General features: G+C 41.6%; 2 protein-coding genes across 2 annotated transcripts; both read right to left on the reverse strand.

Annotated features, from left to right (window-relative positions):
• Nucleotides 1–2,805: 2,805 nt before the first annotated feature.
• trap1 (TNF receptor-associated protein 1) lies at nucleotides 2,806–11,748 on the reverse strand. Its single transcript, XM_076265808.1, has 18 exons — nucleotides 11,546–11,748; nucleotides 11,014–11,178; nucleotides 10,827–10,909; nucleotides 10,540–10,680; nucleotides 10,274–10,345; nucleotides 9,842–10,002; nucleotides 8,805–8,914; nucleotides 8,639–8,712; nucleotides 8,320–8,475; nucleotides 7,582–7,702; nucleotides 6,312–6,381; nucleotides 5,943–6,090; nucleotides 5,267–5,452; nucleotides 4,696–4,834; nucleotides 4,205–4,290; nucleotides 3,851–3,996; nucleotides 3,350–3,422; nucleotides 2,806–3,196 (listed from the first exon to the last, which is right to left on the reverse strand). The coding sequence occupies exons 1-18, from the start codon at nucleotides 11,664–11,666 to the stop codon at nucleotides 3,095–3,097; spliced, it is 2,154 nt and encodes a 717-aa protein (XP_076121923.1). The 5' UTR covers nucleotides 11,667–11,748; the 3' UTR covers nucleotides 2,806–3,094.
• Nucleotides 11,749–12,996: 1,248 nt separating this feature from the next.
• On the reverse strand, nucleotides 12,997–17,193 carry LOC143102309 (MAPK regulated corepressor interacting protein 2-like). The gene is made up of 5 exons (XM_076265809.1): nucleotides 16,665–17,193; nucleotides 16,275–16,344; nucleotides 14,754–14,887; nucleotides 14,353–14,463; nucleotides 12,997–13,450 (listed from the first exon to the last, which is right to left on the reverse strand). The coding sequence occupies exons 1-5, from the start codon at nucleotides 16,717–16,719 to the stop codon at nucleotides 13,380–13,382; spliced, it is 441 nt and encodes a 146-aa protein (XP_076121924.1). The 5' UTR covers nucleotides 16,720–17,193; the 3' UTR covers nucleotides 12,997–13,379.
• Nucleotides 17,194–22,153: the final 4,960 nt, after the last annotated feature.

A 22,153-nucleotide genomic window follows, 5' to 3' on the forward strand; every position in this document is an offset into this window, starting at 1 on the left:
GATGTGATCTTGTCAGTGGGGTGGGTGTGTGTGTGTGTGTGTGGGGGGGGGGGGGGTTGAAGAGAGAGAATTATTTTTCTCTCCAACAGGACGGGAGGGAGAGATTACGCTCGGTCTCTCTCTCTGTCTGTGCGTTTCTGCAGCCCTGCTCGTTACATAACTGCGCTTGTGTGCCGCATCGCCGCAGTCTGGCCCAGTGTGTCACGCCTGTCTCTGCTCTGCCAGTGCGTACGCCTGCTCCCTCACTCACGCTCGCGCTACAGCGCAGAGAACATGGTGTCCTGATCTAAGAAAACAGACGAGGCGCGAGCCCTGCCCACCATAAGGGACTCCTGTCCTGAGCGGCAGCCTCAGAAATGGACAAGGCCTGCATTTCAATGCTCCTGTTCTGTGTCATAACACTAAACACTGACCATTATAGCCCATATATCTGAGGGGAGGGGTAAGATGATTCATAGAGTTGCACTATACTGGGGGGATCAGGGAATGGTTTTTTTAATCACATATGTAAAATCAAGCAATATACAACTGTCTTAATGCTGCAACCAACTACAATACAAGCCCTTAGTGGGCTTTGCATTGGAAAAAAAATGATGGCTGTAACTGCCACCACACCACCCCCACCCCCCCCTCCAAAAAAAAGCAAGTCCCCTTATTATGATTTGTTTATGCAGTGCACTTTGGTAAACAATAGGTAGGATAACCTGTCTAACTGGAACTGCCTTGAGATGGATGCTTAATGTAACTAATTTGTAGCTCATTTAGAAGTATCTCATTTTACTTCATTTAGGAAGAGACAAAAACACAAAGGTGTGCCTAAATATGACCTAAAACATGCTATAAATGAGGTAGTGTGTTTATTTTCCATTTCAATGTATGTTGGTTTGGTTTACATTATATGTATGCATTGTTATACCTTTTCAATTGAAGTTTGATGCAGGCTGTGGAGCATTTCCCTCAGGGGACAATCTTTGATTGTCCTCACTGAATGTCCTGCCTCAGGGTAACAGGTTTGCTTTGGCCCACATCAGAACTTCAGTTCATTTTTCTTAAGGAAGGAGGCCGCTAGAACAGCCTGCCTGTTTGTTGGCATTGGAAGCGCCTGCAGCTGAACAGGAAGGATATGTCTTAGTCAGCATGTGAAAACGGTTAAAGGAATTACCGTTATTGCAAATTCCATTACTGCATCTTCTTTTACAAGGCTGAGTGCAGGCTTTTAAATTTGTGTTCAAATGTGTGAAGTGTGTTACACATGAGTTACCGCCAAAGGAATGCAAATATATCCTAAAAATTTAGCACATTTTTTATATGCACACACAAAGCTTAAGGAAATGCATCTAATCATTTCCTCGTTCTTGGAGAATAACATTCCATAACATAACATTCAACAGCAATACCTTCTAGGGTTAACTGGAGGGTGCCAAAAATGTAGGCTAACCAGTAGGTGGAGGCAGGAGGAAAATGTCATGCATCCTCTCTCTTTGATTACCTAATTAAATGTAACTATAAATGGGCCTCCTGGTTGCCATCACCTTTGAAGCATAATAGTTATGAAAGATATTTGAGATCTTACTTCATAGGATATGTTGTGTATGTTGCATGCCTTGACCTGTTCTGATCTCATAACCGTTATCTACAAAGAATGAAAGCATGAACAGTGGTATATACAGTATTGTAATTCACATACACCTGAAAATAGTCAACAAATTGAATTAAAGAAAAGTGCCCCTGATCTCTCATCCAGTGAATGTGTTAAAGGATCAATCTGGGTCATGGCTGCCAACCTCTTGGGAATCCACCACAGCCATATGGGTGCTAATGGCTCTGCTGACACGACTTCATCCAAACTACGCCTCGCTGCACACCGGCTGGCCCTGCCCGGGTCCCAACTCCTCACAATGCAGTGTAAGCGAGAAACAGTGGAAACAGAGATAAAGTTTGTACCCTGAAGGTTACTTTTAGTTTTTATACAAACTATATACAATTCACCATTCCACACCAATCTAGAGGTACCTTTAAAGTAAATAAAATAAAATGATATATATATTTATTTCAAATATATGATGTCCTATATTTCCATTACTAACATATTCATACATTCAGTTTATTTGTGTGTGTATATATATATAGAGAGAGAGAGAGATTTTTTTTTTTGAATAAATGAATCACTTGATTTTTTTCTGAAATTATTTTATCATGACACAGAAGAAATTATACTGAAAACATTTCAATTGACATAACTTTTATACACCAGAATAATCACAGAGGAGCTGTTTGTGGGGGTATGACTAAAAGAGTAGAGAAGCCTGGGAAGAATTAACTTCATTTTGTTTGTGGCGGAATTTTGCCCTTCACATATAATGTGCTTGTGTAAGCTCTATTACTGGTGGATGTTTGCAACTGCCTGATCTTCATGGAGGCTTTGAACCTTTTATCGTGGAGAAGTGCTCTTGCTTTAAAATGCTTCATAAATAGACTAAAAACATGAGGGTCTACACTCCTTGCTGTTCATTGACACAAGGTCTTCACACAAACTTCTTCACATTGCCTCACATTGATGTTAATCTGTGCCAACATCCTACTGGAATATCATGGCTGTGTTCCTCTCCCAGACCAAACCCACATTCATTTAATGAATGAACATGTAAGAAAGGTAGCGTTCAGCTTCCACTCAACTTTCCCCACTGTACCTCAGGGCGGGCACGCACGCAGGCGCGCGCACACACACACACACACACACACACACACACACACACACACACACACACACACACACACACACACACACACACACACACACACACACACACACACACACACACACACACACACACACACACACACACACACACACACACACACACACACACACACACACACACACACACACACACACACACACACACACACACACACCTCTCCAGGCCTTCCTGTATTGTCTCCAAGGTGACTACAGGTTCTGGTTCCAATCACATTTCATGGTGTGAAAAAGGCATAGTTTGTTTAGGGCGGACAGATAAGGGGGTAAGCCAAGAGTCTTAAACCCTACTGGGGGTACAGAGGACATGTTGGGTGATTGGGAAGGGGGCAAGGGTCAGTGCTTCTCCAGGGCTTTGGTCAGCAGGTCATTGAGCCGCGAGATCATGGGCCTGGGGTCGTCGTTAAGACCTGCTGCAATCATGGCGTTGTCGTAGATCTAAGGGATAAGCGAAGCATGCTTGTGTGAGCACCAGCGAGTATGTAATCCAACAAACCATATTCAAACAAATCATATGTGAAACATGTCACTCATTAGATCTCTTGACCACATCAGTAACATGTGAAATGTGACTCCTAGGGGCCACCGTACCTGCTCCAGAAGCAGCTGTGCCAGTTCAGAGTTGGAGTCTTTCAGTGCGTGCAGCTTCTTGATCAGATCATGACTTAAAACAGCAACAACAACAAAATGACACACAGGTTATTTCCATTACAAAACTGCAATTCGCAGGGCTCCCACCCAATTTTAATGACAAGACTTCAAATCTTTCCATGACTTCAATGACATTTCACTTCATGACCTACACGTATAAAGAATTGCGTAAAATTACATGCGTACCACATTTTCACAAACAAGCCAATTAAAACTATGTTGTCCATGCACATCAGCTGATCCTCCCAACAGGAAATTGTCAGCTCATTCACCAAGCCACAAAACCAACACATGTGTGTGTCCTCCAGTGGATGTGGCACCTAATTGACTTGTTGTGAAAATGTGAACAGAGGTGAGTCCCTGAGGGGCACCAAGACAAAAGATAGTGGATGCTAATTGGCTGATGCTAACCCTGCAAATCCTGCACCCCCTGCTCCTTACCCAGCGTTGATCTCCAGCGTGGGCTGCAGGATCTGTGCCCGCTCTTCTGCACTCCGTGCCAGCTGCTGAGTGCGCAGGAAGTGCCGTGCTGCACCCATCTCCAGCACCGTGATCATGGCCGGGTGTGTGTCCAAACGGGGCGTCATCTGAGGATTACGCAATAATACACAATATATACATAAACACTCAGACTTTATGTACTCTTTCCAAACACTATAGCTTTACACTTTAGAGCAGACATGGACAATTACAACTTTTCAAACTTACTACATACTGGCAACACAATTCCACGAGTAGCTTAGCTTAGTGTGTGTGTGTGTTAGATGTGCTCATATGAGGTCATGCTGCTGCTACCTTTATGTTAGTCACTCTGGATCCCAGAGTATTCCTCATCCAGGCCATTAGATCCTCCGTTTGCTGATCTGTCAACCTCTCAGATGCTGCGGTACACACACACACACACACACACACACACACACACACACACACACACACACACACACACACACACACACACACACACACACACACACACACACACACACACACACACACACACACACACACACACACACACACACACACACACACACACACACACACACACACACACACACACACACACACACACACACACACACACACACTTTCATCAATTGCGCTGATTGTGCTGAATGTGCATCGAGACAAATTAGGTTTAAAGCTATTCAACATCCAAAGAAACACCTTTAAAGTACACCCGAATCAACACTTTGCTGTAACTATAACAGTAAGTGGATTAACCAGGGCTATAGTGCCCCCATCTGTTCTTAACATGAATAACACACGAGAAGAACCCCCCCTACCTGGCTTGCTATCCTGAAACTTCTCCTCTTTGTAGTGATCCACCACAATGTCAGTTTCCACAGAGATCACCTTCTTCTTGTCAAACTCTCGCAGGTGGAGGAGTGTCAGCTCATCAAACTGCTCAAAGCAGAAGAGGACCTGAGAGAGGACAAGGAAAGACCATCATTAAACTTGAATACAATTTGACCCCTACCCATCCCACCACCCAGGGGCGTAGCACAAGATTCTGGGCCCTATGCATAGGCAGTCCTGATGGGCCCCCATAATAAATATAATAAAATATATTCCAGACTTTTCAAGGGCCCTCCCTCCCCTTGGGTCCCTAGCAATCAGTACTGGTTTTACCCCCAGTCCGACACCCCTGCCACCCCCCATAAGTCATCTTATTTCATCTATTTAAGTCTCATAATCTCCATTATCATTTTATCCTTTAAATAAAAGAATAAAACACTTTTGCAAGGAAATGAATAATGGACATCTTTTGTGCCTTCCTACACAAACACACCAGCTGGTGCACATACAAAGCCTGACTGCGACCTCTCCCGATCTACACTTCTCTCAGCCGCTCACCTCCATGTCCTTCTGCTTCATGGCCTCAAAGTAAGGCGAGTGTTCGGCCAGGTGGCGGTTGGGGGCACACAGGTAGTAGATGTTGCGGGTGCCCGCCTTCATGCGACTGCCATACTCCATCAGGCTGGTGGTCTGGCCGGCCGGCAGTGCCGACGATTCGAAGCGCAACAGCTTTGCGATGTCCTCCTGCAGAGACCAGATACAATACAGACATTTACAATAACATAACTGACATATAGCAAAAGAACATACAATTGTAATTAGGGTTGCACAATTAATCGATTTTTTATGGAAATTGTAATGCAATTAGTTAATTGCAAAGGCTGCAATGCAGCATGCAGCTCACAGCTCTGTCCAAATGGTTAATCTAGTCACAAATCTAATCGGAATTGCAATATCTGTCAGAAAAATCAGAGACAGAGAACTGAGAGAAGTATTAGAGCTCAAACTTAAAATGTTATACACTGAAAACAAAGTGAAATAAACAGGTTGAGTCATGACATTTAGAATATTTTATGACATCAAGCAAAGCACTAGACATTTTAACAGATCAGAGAGGTAGAACCGGAAATCTTGACACTGAAACACTGAGGAAAAAAAGTCTGTGGGTGGTAATTCTGAGGTAAGTTCTGGTTGCCAGGAAACATCATTAAAACAATTAAGCTGCCATGACTACCTTGACATCCTGCTCTGCTGTGGTGACGATGCCCTCCCTCATGAAGAGGCCGTAGTCCTCGAAGAAGCGGGAATACTTCTCTGGCTCCTTCTTGCTCTGGTCCAAGAAGAAGCGGATCACACGTTGCTGAAGGACATCCCGCAGTTTCCTGAGTAGAAAACACAGTCCCTGTTATTAGAGGCCCACACAGACAGGACCAAGTACAACCAGTCTATACCATACAAAACTAAACACAACTCCTTGGGTGTGTGATTTCCTACATTGCTTAGATGGCATTGCTAAATTATGAAATACACCACGACTGGGTTTTGCACCTACATCTTAAAGAACTCTCCAGATCAAAATGTCAGTGTGTGTACTGCTCCTTACCTGATGAGGGCACTCTCCTGAAGTAGCTCTCTGCTAAGATTAAGGGGAATATCCTCACTGTCCACCACACCTATAGAAATAGGAAAAAATGGTGCAGAGGGTAAGTGGGTATGCATGTGTGTACATTTGGCACCAAATATGCAGGACCCTGTTCACAGCGCCATTCGCACCAGATGTCCTGGACAGAGACCTCAGTTTGTCAAGCGGAGGGCCTGCACATTTAAGACTGTGGTCAATAGTACTGGTGCACCACAGGGGACTGTGCTCTCTTCAATCTTATTCACCCTGCATACTGCAGACACTTACAACACTGATTTGTGCCAAATACAGAAGATCTGACGACACTGCAATTGTAGGGTGTATTAGGGATGGACAGGAGGGTGAGTACAGGAGCTTGGTGAAGGAGTTTGTAAAAATAGTGCAGTTGAATATCTGCTTATGTTTTACCAGCCTGTCATTGCCAGTGTTCTCTTCTACACTGTAGTGTGCTGGGGAGGCACCATTAAAGAAGAACTCTGGCCGATTACAACATAGGGCCCTGTTGTTTGAGGTCACCGAGTGTCGTTAGGAAAAATAACAAAACAAATTGGGTGCTACCCAATTCAAGTTATCCTGCAAGTGGCTAGCACAGCCGGCTACCAAGCTATGCCATGGGGGCAGAATTTAGACTTCTTAATAGACTTATAATTACATAGTTAAGTGCTGTGCAACATGAATAGGATCCTCATGAGACACCACTATGCGTATTTAAAGGTTGTATCAGCGATTTCAGGCCCAAAAAAAGGCCCAAACATAAATGATCACATTCATCTAATCTTTCCTAACGATCCGCTAGCTGTCTGCCCCATAAGCAGGCCGTCACAAAAACGCGTCTCTGTGGGCAGCCTAGGCTCCGAGATTTGTACAAAAACAATTGCTACCAACAAGGGTTGGCAACCCACTCAAAAGCAAAATAAAGTGTTTCAACAACTGATGAGATGCGCGTTTAGGACAGTTTTAATTGCACAGGAGGGAGGGGGAGGGAGTAGCGACCTAGCTCTGTTTTGTTTGAACATCAACAGAAGTGACGTATCCTCGCTATCGCTGATACAACCTTTAACTGAAGAAACCGTATAAATCCGTATAAATCCAACCATTCATTAGGACAGTAGACACATGTGGAGCCAACAGACTCCTCCTTTTAGAACATAATAATGAACTACTCCTTTTAGAGCTGCAATGTTTCAGTCTCCCCATTCCCCAGCTCTGATTCGAGCGAGACTAGGCTCACCTCGGAGGAAGCGGAGCCACTTGGGCAGGATGTCGGCGGCTTTGGTCTGGATGAGAACCTTGCGGCTGTACAGGGCCACACTGGAGCCCATCTCACGACTGACGTCAAACATGGTAGGCTTCTGCTCATGCAAACACAGACAACCAAGCGTCAGTTACAGGACTCTGACAGCCAACAACTTCTTAAACAATGCATTTAGCCAATACATTGATGACATCAGCATTACACACAAAGCGGACTTTTAAAAATAAATGAATATAATATATCTTTTACAATATATACTGTATATGTAAAATACAAACACAATATTGTGTTTCTGTGTTTCCACTGCATGGATCACTACACACTAGCCTAGCAATGCACTTGCCTCATGAAAAACTGCATTAATCTGAGGACGATCACAGAGGAATCTTACTGTAAATGTGTATAGGAGCAACTATAGTATATTCACAATCAATCTATCTTATTGATCTGCTATATGGCATAACATGCAGGTATAGTTTTCTGTACTGCTAGAGAGCTACTGACTGCCAAATCAAAAATGTCTTGTGTGTGTGCAAGCATATTTGGCAATTAAATCACAGATTTGATTGATTCTTCTCTAATATCCAGTTCAGTCATTGGTCTGTTGACAACTAAAGACATAACCACAAGGCTGTTTTTTTAAACACAAACAATACCACACATGAAGGCCTAAAACGTGCTGCCCACAGCAGACAGGCCTGCCTCTGTTCTTACCATGTCAGGTACATAGAAGATACTGCGGATGTTGAGGGGGGCGTCTGCACGGTAGTGCAGGGTGTAGCGAGGCTTATCGTACGACTGTGCCACAAAGCGGTAGAACTCCTCGTGCTGCCACTCACTGATCTCCTTCGGCTCCATCATCCACAGGGCCTGAAGAGGCACACAGGGGACAATAAAGACTGTTTCACATACAAGGCAGTATGCGCTGCTGGGTTCAGTGCATAATAGTAGTAGCCATTGTGGTGAACTTTGACCTTTTTTGCTGAGCGGTAAGCTTCAGAAAAAATAAAAAAGGAAGGAAAAAAAAACTTACCTGCAGGGTATTCAATCTTCGTCCATTCAGGAATATGGGAAAACTAACAAAGTTGCTGTACTTGGTGACCACCTCTGCAATCAAAAACACCAAGAGCTCTGGCTCAATCACAGCAAGAATTCATGGTGGTTACTGTGAGTGAGATTCAAAAGCATCATGAACTGACCTTTGACCCTGTCTTCAGCAGAGAATTCCTTGCAGTCATCTTTAAGGTACAGGACGATCTTGGTGCCCTGGCGGACCCCACTGGCCTCCGCAATCTCAAACACACCAGACCTAAAAAGTCCATCACATACAGACACACACACACGGGACAGTGCACGTCAGTGTCTTACTCACACACACTCACCCTTTTCAGTCACACTTCACCCTCAGCATTATCATATTATCTCACCAAAGTCATACATACATCTCCAACATAGAGGATCATTAGCATATAAAGAGACATATAGTTGATAATACATGACTCTGGGCATAATCTATATAAAACATACATTAGGGCTGTAATCGAATTAATTACATACTCTGTGATTAATTAATCTAAATTAATCACATATATAATTTTTGCTGTGAAAGTATTTTATATATTTAAATTCAAATCATTGAATAATCAGCATTAGTGACATTAAAGTTCAAAAACTCTTTTATTATTTTCACTGTTCAAATAATGGCCATAATAATCTATGATATGACCTAATATGCTGAGAAAAATAAATTCAAAAGTGCTTTGGGAAGAAGTTTTTTTTAACATAGAAGGCATTTCAGGCCACAGATATAACCTAGGGGACACAATGAAAATAAATGAACACTCCCCTCAATGTCAACACTATTTCTTTGCATTGATGTGTGACTTTAGAGTTGACGAACTCCGGTGATATGCAAATACCTTGCTGCAGACATTGCAGAGAACTTTATTTTAATCAACACTTTATTTTTATTAATTTAAAAGTAAATGTTCCAATCAATGATCCAGGCAGCACATTTTGTTCTCTCTCCTTCATTTTACAGTCTAAAATGGCTCGGGGTCAAAGGTCATACGGAATCGATTAATCTGCACTAATTTTTTTAATCAGTTATTTTTTCTCAAATTAATTAATTGAAATTAATCAGTTATTTTGACAGCCCTAACATACATATATGTATACATAAACTTGAATCTTATATGTATATTGTATACATTGTTCACTCTAAGTGTGAGCATACCCATCTGAGGCCCATTTATATGCAGGGGTGCCAGGCTCTGCAGACTGGGAGAACACCTCCACTTTATCAGCCACCATGAAGGCCGAGTAGAAACCAACCCCAAACTGGCCAATGATGGAGCTGCTGGCCTCTGCCTGACTCTGCAGAGAGTCCAGGAAAGCCTGGGGGAGGCGGGACAAAAGACAGGGAGTGGGCAGAGAGAGAGAGAGAGAGAGAGAGAGAGAGAGAGAGAGAGAGAGAGAGAGAGAGAGAGAGAGAGAGAGAGAGAGAGAGAGAGAGAGAGAGACAAAAAAAGAAAGAAATAAAGAGGTTTCACTGAGCAATTAAAAAAGGCTTGATTGGGCAAAAAGGGAGTAATAACTACTATGGATTTCCTGGAAAGTGAGTAGAAAGCTCTTAATTTCACCATCTTTACAAAGAGAACAGATGTACCTTAGAGCCAGAACGAGCAATAGTGCCCAGATTAGCCACCAGCTCTTCCTGGTTCATCCCGACCCCTGTGTCCTAACATGGAGAACAGACACCAGATATAGACACCACAGACTGCATGATTACGACAGAGTAAAACAAACAATAACGATTGTTTTGGAAGTGAGTGAGAGTATCTATGGGTGTGTACATATATGTGTGTATGTGTGTGTGTGTGTGTGTGTGTGTGTGTGTGTGTGTGTTATAGAGTGCATGCTCTGAGCAAACACCTGGATAGTAAAGGTGCCTTTGGCGGCATCAGTCTGCAAGTGGATCTCCATGGGAGCAGTGTCCCCGCCTCCCGTGATCAGACGGTGCCTGAGCTTCTCCAGAGCATCGCTGCCGTTGGAGATGAGCTCACGGATAAACACCTGGGCAAGGGACAACGTAGACCATAAACAGAGTTACATCAATGTTACGTGATGATCACGTATATATTCCAATAACACTGCAGTGAACTGTGCAGTTTAAGGGATGGGGAACATGCAAACACAAAAACACACATCTATTCACAAACCTCTTTCTCAGAGTACAGTGACCTGGCAACAATGTCCAGGAGTTTCTTTGTCTCTGCCTGAAACTCATGCTTGGAAAAGGAACCTTGAAGAACCCAAAGATGCGACCATTAATATAAAGGCACGGATACTAGTCTAGACACAATTAGTTAGCGAGACAAAGTTTCTACATTGCATTAGCCTTCACACCTTGTACGTTCTCTGTATCACTTATGATGGTGTGCAAAGGCTCCTCTTCCGCACTCTCGGCCTGCTGTGTGCTGAAATATCGCTGGTTCTGTGCGACACCGGAGTGGACCGAGCCCCAGAACTGGGGTCTTGTGTGGTAATGATGTTTTCCGACTTCACCACCATCTGACAGTTGTAGAGAACAGTAACATGTTACCGTAGTATATCAATCCATTTCATGCCAGGACATTATAATCAGCTGTCTTTACAATCATGTTTTAGAAGCAATGTAGCCAGTAATATCATAGGGATTTAACATAACACTCTGCAGCGAGTTGCATCAGCTGTCAAAACAAACTATTTTAACGTAGCTATCTGGTTCCTTCCAGAGTCAATGCATGAATTTACCTCATGGTCGATGTATCAGTTGAACCTGACCTTGCAAATGCATTGACCTAAAATTCACCATGATTAAAGATCACAAACCTACAGAGCCAGTATCACTATATGGTTAACGTTAACGTTAAAACGTTTAACAGCTGACTAACGTTACCTGCTTTAAATGTGGCTGTCAGAACTCTACTTCCAGATCCTCGTCCAGAGAGCACAAGTCTCGAACTGGTTCGCTGAGAAATTCCGACAGCATATTTCATTAACATTAAACACCGAGACATCTTGTCAGGGAATGTTTGACCAGAGAATGTCTAATAAGGGGTTTGACCTATCCGGCGTGTTCAGCAAGTATGCGACAACAGTAACTCATAAGACCCTAACTCAACGCTCTTTGATGACGCTGTAAGGTATCCAGTGATTTGCCTGAAAGACTAGCGCAGCCTGCTGGAGAGGGAGTTAAGTAATTTACAGCTGGCCTTCTGGCTGCTGATTACCATAGATAGCTGATCACGCAAAAGGACAAATCAACTTACAATCAAAGTTAAACTTAATTTACAATGAAAGAAGCAGTTTACTGTAAAAATTCAAAATCCAAGTAAAAATCATCAAACCTATTTGCTTAACATAAAAACTGTAGGAGGAGGCTGAGGCTGAATTAATTATGTACTAAGTTATAGACTAAGTTATAGAGTATATATAATATAAAATATTTCTAATGAGGTCAGAACTAATGTGTGCTGAATATATTGCACTGGAAAATTGCATCATGAAACCAAACAGCTGGCTACAGATAAGACTTTCTGAATTCCTGTAATGACATTTCTTCTGAAACTTTCCACAACTTCCTCAAAATCATGAATGCAATCACTTGCGCAACATGCAATGCTTATTCTTACTGGCAAAAATACTCTACCCTTGTCTATCTGATTTATGATTACACAGGAGAGTGTGGGCATAGAGAGGACCTTGAGTTTATTTTCTCAGTGCGCTCAAGGACAGGCCTTGGAAAGGCTCCCCGTTGGCTGAGAATGAGATGATCTCTGCCTTGAACTGAGTCCCTCATTACACTCATCCAGGTCCCTTTACTATACCAGCAAGGACACTACACTAGTTGCCATGTTTAATTTTTGGAGTGACGATTCTCACCACGCATCTCAGGCATTTTGGCCACTGTTAGATGCAATCTTTTACATTAACCAGTCTGTGACATCCTTCCCTTTTCCCCTTCACTCTCCTCATTGTAGTGTCTTCGTTTCTCAGTGGGAGGCGTGAGATGTTAATTAGAGCAAACCGCTCTTTGGTCTTGTTTGTTTTGAAAGAATGATCACAAGGTACCAAGAATGATTGCTTCAAAGAGCAGCCTTTGCCCAAAGATATTTGTTTCCAATCACCTCTGACTGATTACATTATTGTGTCATGCCTCATGGGTATCTTTCAATAAGATACTACAGCCAGGTAAAGGTAGGGTAGTACTGATTTGAATATGGCCAACAGCTTCCTTATCACCACCCCATTTTGGTAAAATGAAAGATTCTGGCACAAACGCATATCTCTATCACAAGACAAAACTACAAGGAATGTTCTATCACTGGAAACACAAACACACACACATTTTGAAAATACACATTTACTGCATTTCAAAGTAATACAGACATTTTATCTCAGCACAGTGTGGGGTTGACAAAGATTCAAAATAAAAATAATAATAATTGAAAACAAAACAAAAAAAAAACATTCATCAACCCTCCTGCTGACTGGCCGAAAGGACAGCTGTTAGTGTTGAGAGACTAGAATCAAAAGGCTAAAAGGGGTCAGAGTTCAGATGTGGCAATGTGCAATAGTCCCAGTGGTGGCCTAGAACACTTTCCTAAGGCCTTCATGCCTCTGTGTCGCGCAGGACTCTCCTCCTTTCTTCACAAGAGCTCAGCCTTCGTCCTACACCACACTCAGGGAGTCGCCCTGGGTTCTCCTAGGCCATCTCTTCTCTCAGCCAATCATGACAGGTTAGCAATGTTGGCTAGGAAACGCTGGGCCCACCACTCTTCCAGATCAATGGGCACAAAATCTGCAAGACAGACCAGAGACATTTCATAATGATACCTACTCTTGTGCAACTTGAGTTTAACAAAAATTAGTGCTCATGTGTCATGGAATGAGAGAGAGGCAACATAAACTCAATCTGAGGAATGGGGGGGGGGGGGGAGAAAGAGATACAAAGAGAGAAAGAAAGATAGTGAGTGAGTGAGTGAGTGAGTGAGTGTGAGAGAGAGAGAGAGAGAGAGAGAGAGAGAGAGAGAGAGAGAGAGCATATTCCCACCAAAGTCTAGGGAGATCTGTTGAAGCCTGTAAATCTCTAACAGGATAAGTTCTCAGGACAAACACGCCTGACCCTGCTGCCCTGAAGTGTCTGTGAGAACTAAGGGAAGGGTGAGGAAGAGCAACAGCAGCAGTGAGGTGTCCGCACAGCTTCCTTCACACCATGCCACTTTCAAAACAGGGGATTTACCAAAGTCCTCAACTTCAGGTGAGCATTAACTGCGCCAGCACACAGAGTGTAACGGCTTTGGTCAGGACAGGACTGATTCACTCCATGAATTTCTCTGGTCCAATAGAAAACAACATTTTGTTTGCCAATGCCATGTGTTTGATCATAAACCAGAGAAGCTCATGCAAACTGTAATCATTCAAATTGACCAACACCGAGATGAGATGGGATCATGGGAACATTGAAATAAAGTGATCAGCACATTAACAGAGTCTCTGCATGGTGTAAAGCTTTAAGTTAAGATACACTTCAGCAACCTGTTCCTGAATGCACTCATTGCCTTCCACTAATCGCACGGAATCTCATGCTGCACCCTCTCATCTGGATTAATGCACATTTATCCAGTTATGCAATTAAGGAACTGGAGCATTGGGTTGGCCACCTGACACCATAGAGTGGGGAGAGTGAGGAAGAGGACTCACTCTTCAGCTGGGGATTGGGAGTCTTCTCTGAGTACTGCACAGGTCCCAGACCTGCTCCTGGGTCCCCAGCAGCCGCAGCATCTCCCAACTGCTGCTCCACCTCCTGCCAGGCTACACACACACACACACACACACACATACACACACACACATACACACACACACACACAAAACACACACATAATTAGTCTGTACATTTCACAGCATAACACACAAACAGACACACACATACAACCCTATACAAATCCTCAATATAAAGCTGTCAAAACAGCTCTACCCTCTACTACTGTTCCATGGTTGTGGATTACAGTTCAGAAGTTCTCATTTTAAAAGTCGGCTCATATACTGTGGGTAACACATGAAAAGAGAACACGGTCAGCACTTTGAATGTGACTGCTTACCGTCATACACAAACTTGACGTTCTCTTCATGAGAGGGGGTGAATCCTTCAGGTTGTGCATCGGCTTGTGGTGTAGTTTGTGTGTGGAGTTTCTTCTTGTTTAATCCATTAAACACAAGCTTGGGAGCAGGGGAGCTGTATTTGGGAATTCAAATCAGTCTGTCAGTCCATTCAAGATAGACACATAAAACATGGAGCTAATGTGGAGTCAGAGCTAAATATGGATAACGCTGCCAGGTCGGTTGAAGTATATGGGACGGGTTAATTTTCTGAAATTGTATCTCTGAATCTCAAATAAAGTGACATTTATTATTTGCGAAACAAAGTATATTTGTGAATGTATCTGTAAATGAAGAACTAACTGTATACATTTCTGTAAAAAATTGCGTTTGTGCCGTTTGAAAACCTTGAACCATCGGGCTTGCCGTACTTCCTCTTACGAAACTTTGTATGATGACGAAATTACGAAACGCTGGGAAGACCATGCGACCACTGCTAAGAGACAGCTAGGGGTGCAATGAAACAATCTAACGTTCATGATTACTTCTAAACTTAAAATCGGTTTCAAGCTCACTGCGCAACATACGATTTTTTGCACGTCTCACTTAAGGTCTAGTTAATTTTGCACTTATCGAAACGTTATTGTGTTGCTAGCGTGCGTTAAGTTATTTAGCTAGTTACCTTGTTTACTAAACAAAATGTCACTAGGCACATACGTTTAATACTATAGTTTATTTCTGGTGTTAACCTGCGCCTAAGTATCTTGATTTTGTTCTACTCACTGAAAGTGTGAAATTAAAAGTGTAGCTCCTAGTTAGCTACAGGAATGGCTAGCTAGACCTAGCTTGATAACATTGAAATCTGGAAGGTTATCTAATCTCTTCACTTAAACTTAGATGAGGTTTTATGTCATTGATCGATCAATTTGTTTTCTTGCAAACATTTTTATTTCAAGGTCTTCATTTATTGTTTCACGTGTTAGAAAGGCGCATAGAATACCGCGTAGCTAATGCAAACTCAGATTATTTGGCTAACCATTACACCTCGCCACTGTAACCTTGCCTTGTACAAGGTCACACCTTCCTTGCTCAGCGTCATTTTACATTAAGTAGGATACCTCAGAGAACGTAAGCATATGTGCATAAAGTTAACAGGTGGCTTTTGCATTTTGGCTTCATGACCCAACAACTTTTTGCATAGAGACTAACGTTACTCGTTCTGACCAAGCAAATGTCATTCTGCCTTCATAGCTTGAGTTAGCCGACTAGCATTAACGTTAGTCATCAGCAGCTTCCTATGAATATAAAGTTAGTTACGTTAACCTTCTTATCGCTAGTCTCCGAGTATCAGAAGGCTGCATTATCCTGGAAAACTCGGAAGAAAGACACATGGCGATCATGTAAAAAAAACATGCAGATGTCGCTTCATCATGCCATGAACAGTAGGCTACATAACAGCAACGTTATGTGTAATCTTAGCAAATGAGCTAGCGATACTAGCATTGCTACCCACGGTTACTCACCTTGTCGTTGTCCAAGATGTTTGTTTGTGCTTGAAGTCGTTTATTTTGTTGTCAATCTGTTGTGTTGGACCTTAATTCAAATAAACGTACAGTCACAACAAGCACACATGATAACACGTTTGAATGTAGGTTAGTTATGGTAACGTTAGCCATTCCAATTCAGACACAACTCAAACTTGCTCAACTTGCAAGGTGGCATAACTACACGAATACATTTTGATAATCTCATCTGGTAAATTACACCGCAGTGTTGCCAAGGCGATGGAAACTGTCCAATATTTAGGTAAATTAACCATGTTTAATAAGTATTCAATATGAATGCGTGCCACCATATGACCACTACATGCAATGGAATGATCATCCTGAGGTCAAGGAGTAGGCTACACTCACCTGTTCTCCTCTGCGTAACAAGTTTGCTGGGACCCCTTGTAATTGTGTACATCATGTGCTGGAAAACTCTGTGCAAAATCCTGTGTGGCACTTTGAAAAGTGTCCAGGTACTTGCTTGATGTCAAAGTAGGTTGCGCAGTAAAGACGATCAGGTAAAGGCACACAAATATTTCTTGAAATAAATGTATATCCTCTTGACAGTCCTTGGCACTCGCTTTCTCTGGTGGCAGCCACGGTGAAAATTGTATCTGGAATATTATGACGTGATGTCGTTTCTGCGAATTCCGAGTAGGCCAGTAGCTGTTCCTTAACTCTCAACACAAGCAAACGAATGAAGCGTCTTCGCAATACCGGTGTAGGTCAGTCTAGGTTAAAAGCATGGGTGGCTCCCGATAATGTTACCATATCACAGATTTGTAGAGATGTATACCCACTGGCTTGTACCCGCAGAGCCTAGTGGAGGTAGATGAACGTGGACCCTTGGGACCTCTTGAGGATTGTAATGCCGACTTCTGATGAAACAGGTAGCCTGTTCAGTGGTTATCAAATGCTTCTCACACGCCGTCTAGAACTGGTCAGCTCCAGTGACGTAGCTACACGCCTCCCTTGACGTTTTAAAGGGAAAGCGTGCGTGCCAATGGATGATGCCATACCTTGTGCAACTTGCGACAAGACAGATGTCCTTTCAAAATATGGAAATAATTAATATAATCATAAAACTCCTGCATATATATGTCCAAATGCGCCGATCAGGGGCTAGGGCAACTCCTCATTTCCATCAGTAGACTAATGCATTAACTTATGTTCTTGAAACCTATGTGACAAGCAACAGGCCTTGTGATGGTTAAATAATGGCATATGGGTATTCTTAATAGGTTAATTAACTGTTTTGCTGATAGGACGGCTGTTCCATACATTTTCCCTGTGGTTGACCCCATGTGTTTAGACAACTGCAAAGTTGTGTTCAGAATTTGAGCAGTGTTGACCACATTTTTGGCAAAGAGATATAATCATGATCATGCTTAATAAATCATAATTCATAATGATGTGCCCACCTATGCTGTTCATGTATGAGGTCACGAACAGACTAACTCATGTCAATTCCTCATGATTCATGAGATATTAAGGAATGTAGTAATACATAAATCATGCATAAATTCATGATAATTCATGTACCCTTACTGTAAAGTTGTTTTTTTAAAAGTTTTTTTTTTCAAAGAAAGATGTTCACTTCATACGGAAGCTTATTGCTGCCACACTAAAAGAAATAAAAAGGCTCAGTATTATGTAATTACGTGAAAAGTTTCTTGTTATAACAATATCTTTTTCACGTTTTAACAAGATATGTATCACGTTATTACATAAAATGATCACGTTATTTCATGACAATGATATTTTCACGTTATAACATGAAAATATCATGTTATTTCAAGATATGATTTTTTTAAGTTTTTACAAGATATTTATCACGTTTTACATGGAATTATCACGTTATTTCAAAATAACGAAACTAAACGAAACAAGGCCACGAGAGCTCATGGCTGGCATAAATGATAACTAGTCGTGTCTATGAACTTGCACCCTGACTGCTATTACAGTGCTGCTTGATGAGTGTTTGTTTTTGTGCATGTGTGTATGTGTGTATAGGCTGTGTGTGTGGTCAATTCCCAGCTGACTGAGGAGCAGCGAAGAGGGATGTGTGTGTATCGGCAGAGAGCTGCTGAAAAGGAGGCCGATAGAGAGGTTCTGTGCAGGATAGACTGCTCACACCATAGACTGTATATATATATGGCTCACACAGCCTGATAGTTCTGCTTTATCTTCTTATCAACACAATAAATACAACTTTCGCTAACTTGACGCAAGAGGTAGAAAGGGCTTTGATAAATATGCAAATCTTCACGCAATGTGGGTGAATGTATAGACCGCTCTGGCTCGGTAGCCTGCATGTCAGGTCATCGCTGTCATTTCTAAGGCTGTGGGGAAGGGTGAAAATATCAGTATCATATCAGTATCATGAAAAAGTATCATAAATAATTTCATGTAATAACGTGATAAATATCTTGTTAAAACGTAAAAATATAATATCTTGAAATAACATGATATTTTCACGTTATAACGTGAAAATATCAGTATCATGAAATAACGTGATCATTTCATGTAATAACATGATAAATATCTTGTTAAAGCATGAAAGAAACTTTTCACGTAATTACATAATACTGAGCCTTTTTATTTCTTTTAGTGTGGCAGCAATAAGCTTCCGTAACTTCACCATGTACCTTCCACACAATTAATAGCTCATTACCTGACTGTTAAACATAACTGATATCATTACAAATGTTATTCTGTGCCATAAAATGACAATATGTCATGTAAGGTTGTTGCAAAATCTAGAGAATGTGTGGCGTGGTCAGTGACGTACAGATGAGACACACATTGGATTGTTAGTGTTATTACTTGAACATGTACTGTTCACCATATCTGTTCCTGTGTCACATATTTTGTTTTATTCCTTTTAACCAACGCTAATTTAAATGAAATTAATGAATTTAATTTAAAAACACTTTGCAGTAGCTATGTTTTTATTTATTCAATTTTGCGATGAATGGTTAACTTAAAAATGGGTGTCTTAACTGTATCAGGTATTTAATTATGAATTACAGCCAATATTTGCACCTATAGAATCCCTGGGTCTGGGTAACTCTCATCAGAGTTTGACAAAATGACAAGATACAGTTAAAATATATTATATATTTTATATGAGAGTTATATATATATATATATATATATATATATATGAGAGATTGCATGAACAAGAGGAAATATTTTATACCTACCTACCCCAATGTGTTCAACAAATCACATTCTTTTCCACTAAAGCCTGATTAACATGTTTCCTAAAAAGGAATGCATTTTACAGTTTTGATCATTGGTCTAATCATGCCTGAGCACTCTTCTCACTTCACCAACACCCTTTCTCACTTCACCAACACCCTTTATCACTCACAGATAATGGTTTGACACGTTTGCATAATGACGGAAAATGCAAGGCTAAAGTGACGTGAAGTCACTGTCATGCTTTATCCGACTTTCTCTGTCTCATACTGTCTTCTGAACAGGGTGAGAGCAGGGCCAGATTATCCATAAGGGCAAGTGGGTCAGTGCCCAGGGGCACCAACCATTCACAACCAGTGTGTGTGTGTGTGTGGGGGGGGGGGGCACCAGAATTTTCGTAAATTGTTATATTATTCACAGAAATTATTTATTGCGCAAATGAGTTAGCAAAACCATAGCTTTTGGAGAACAGAGATGCAGATCATCCCCCTAATTTGTTTGTTTGCGCAACAATGTTCTGCGTTCACTCCAGTGAGAGTGAAATAAATGTTTTAAAAGCTGTGTCATCATCTAGGCTATTTGCTATCATATTTACCTCTGTTAGGCTACAAGACGTGACTTATGCTCATTAATGTGTGAGTGGTTGTGTTTAGTTGGGCTTTGTGTAACCACCTCCCAAAAACACCAGCAGGGGTCTTTCTTTGACCTTAACCAATTTACAAGGTCAGTTACTCTCTCTCTGCCTCTCCCTCTGTGTGTGTGTGTGTGTGTATGTTTATGTATTAATATGTAAGTTGGGCTTTGTCACTTTACTGTGTATGTGTGTGTTTATGTATTAATATGTCAGTTGGGCTTTGTCACTTTACTGTGTATGTATGTGTTTATGTATTAATATGTCAGTTGGGCTTTGCTACTGTGTGTATGTGTGTGTGTTTGTGTGTGTGTGATGTTCAAACACGTGGTGTCTTTCTAATGCTACACCCTTAAAATGAATGTGTCGAAAACAACACAACTAGCGTTGTTTTTAACATATCTCTTTGTCCAGAAAGGGACAATACATTTAGTGTACAACATATCGCAGCATCATACATGCCAGAAGCTGAAGTAGGGAGATTGGGAAAACTACTGTGGTGTGACCAGTCTGTGCATTGACAACATGAACATTGAGCATGACCAAGATGGGCAACTTACCTCAACTTACACCAAAAGTAAGTGGTGGATGGAAACGTCTGGTCCAATATGGCCCCATTGTTGACCATGACATGAAGCCTTGATTCTGTATTACTGAGCAACTGAAGAATATTACCTGTTTCTTCATGCAGTTCAGGTGGATGGGCATCAGACCAGCAACAATGAATCAATTAATGGCCTTTTAGCCATTAATGATCAATTATTGGTAATTAATTAATCTATTTGAATAGGCTTTCAAGGGGAAAAAGATCAAGCTTCACCGGCTTCTTAAAGTTTTTTTTCTGGTTTAGGCCTATATGGCAGTAAACTGAATAATTATACAGAAGTTAGCATCACAGCATAACACCATTTGCATGGCTTCATTTTGTCACTCAGAGGGTATTTAAGAAGTGTGAAAGGACACCAGTTCAGTGTTCTGCCATCACATCTTTGCAGATCCTGCATCCCTGCCGCAAACACAGTGTGTAAAGTATGCTTTTGCTTTTTCATGTCATCATTGTACGCTTTTTTATATGAACTGGGGATTTGCAGCTTCCATGCCAGTATACCATGTCATTGTCACAGGTCATTTCTCTGAAGATTTACACAAAATATACATTTCCCTTTGGATATCGTCCCTTTTACTGCTTTTATAAATGGAGTTTTGATCAATTTAAAGAGAAACTACACAGTATTGGCAATTTCTTCGCTGTTTTCTCGGTTTTTGCTTCTTTTTTGCTGGCTCTGTCATGACGAATGTCTGAGAAACTCTATCGCTGCCTTGTTCTAGCCGGTGCCTGGCGTGTATGTGTATTTATATGCAGTAAAGCAATTTGTTACACTTGTTATACTTCCTGACACTGTGGCCGCCGGCCCGCGGGCCCAAAGTTGCAAGGGTGTTTTTTCCGCTCACAGGTATAGGGGGAAGCAAGACGGCCACCATTCAACTCGAAAAAAGTCATATAACCATTCCAATGACTCCGAAGCTGTTAAGTTAAGGTAAATTAAGCTAGGTGATATAGTTCTCAATAGGCTTGCACATCTGGATACCGCAATTTCACTTTCATTCTTCTTTGCAAAACTGCAAAAGTCTGGGCTTTGTCTCGGCCACTTCAGAACATTCATCTTGTTGTCTTTAAATTCTTATGCATACACCCCATTTTGAGTATTTTGCATCATCTACTTAGGAGATCATTGCTTCTACATACTTTGGCCTATAATCAAATGTAGTTCAATCACTGTAGTTTCTTGGACAACAATCAGAAAAACTGTGTGATGTACTGACACAGAGTTACAGAGGTTAGAATATTATTTTCTCATTCTGCTGGATAACAAGCATCTCTGAACTGACCACATTTCAGCCCTCTAGGTCACTTGAAATTACTTAGAAACACATCTGAGCCCTAGCATCAGATCTTGTGAAGCTGTGCGCAAAAGTAGATCAATAGAATGAAAAAGTACTTACTTCAGACCATTATTTG

The sequence above is a fragment of the Alosa pseudoharengus genome, unplaced genomic scaffold (assembly GCF_046254945.1).
Source record: "Alosa pseudoharengus isolate Yale_2024_CS ecotype anadromous, Long Island Sound unplaced genomic scaffold, YU_APseudo_1.1 YU_APseudo_1.1_scf_4, whole genome shotgun sequence".
Lineage (NCBI taxonomy): Eukaryota > Metazoa > Chordata > Actinopteri > Clupeiformes > Clupeidae > Alosa > Alosa pseudoharengus.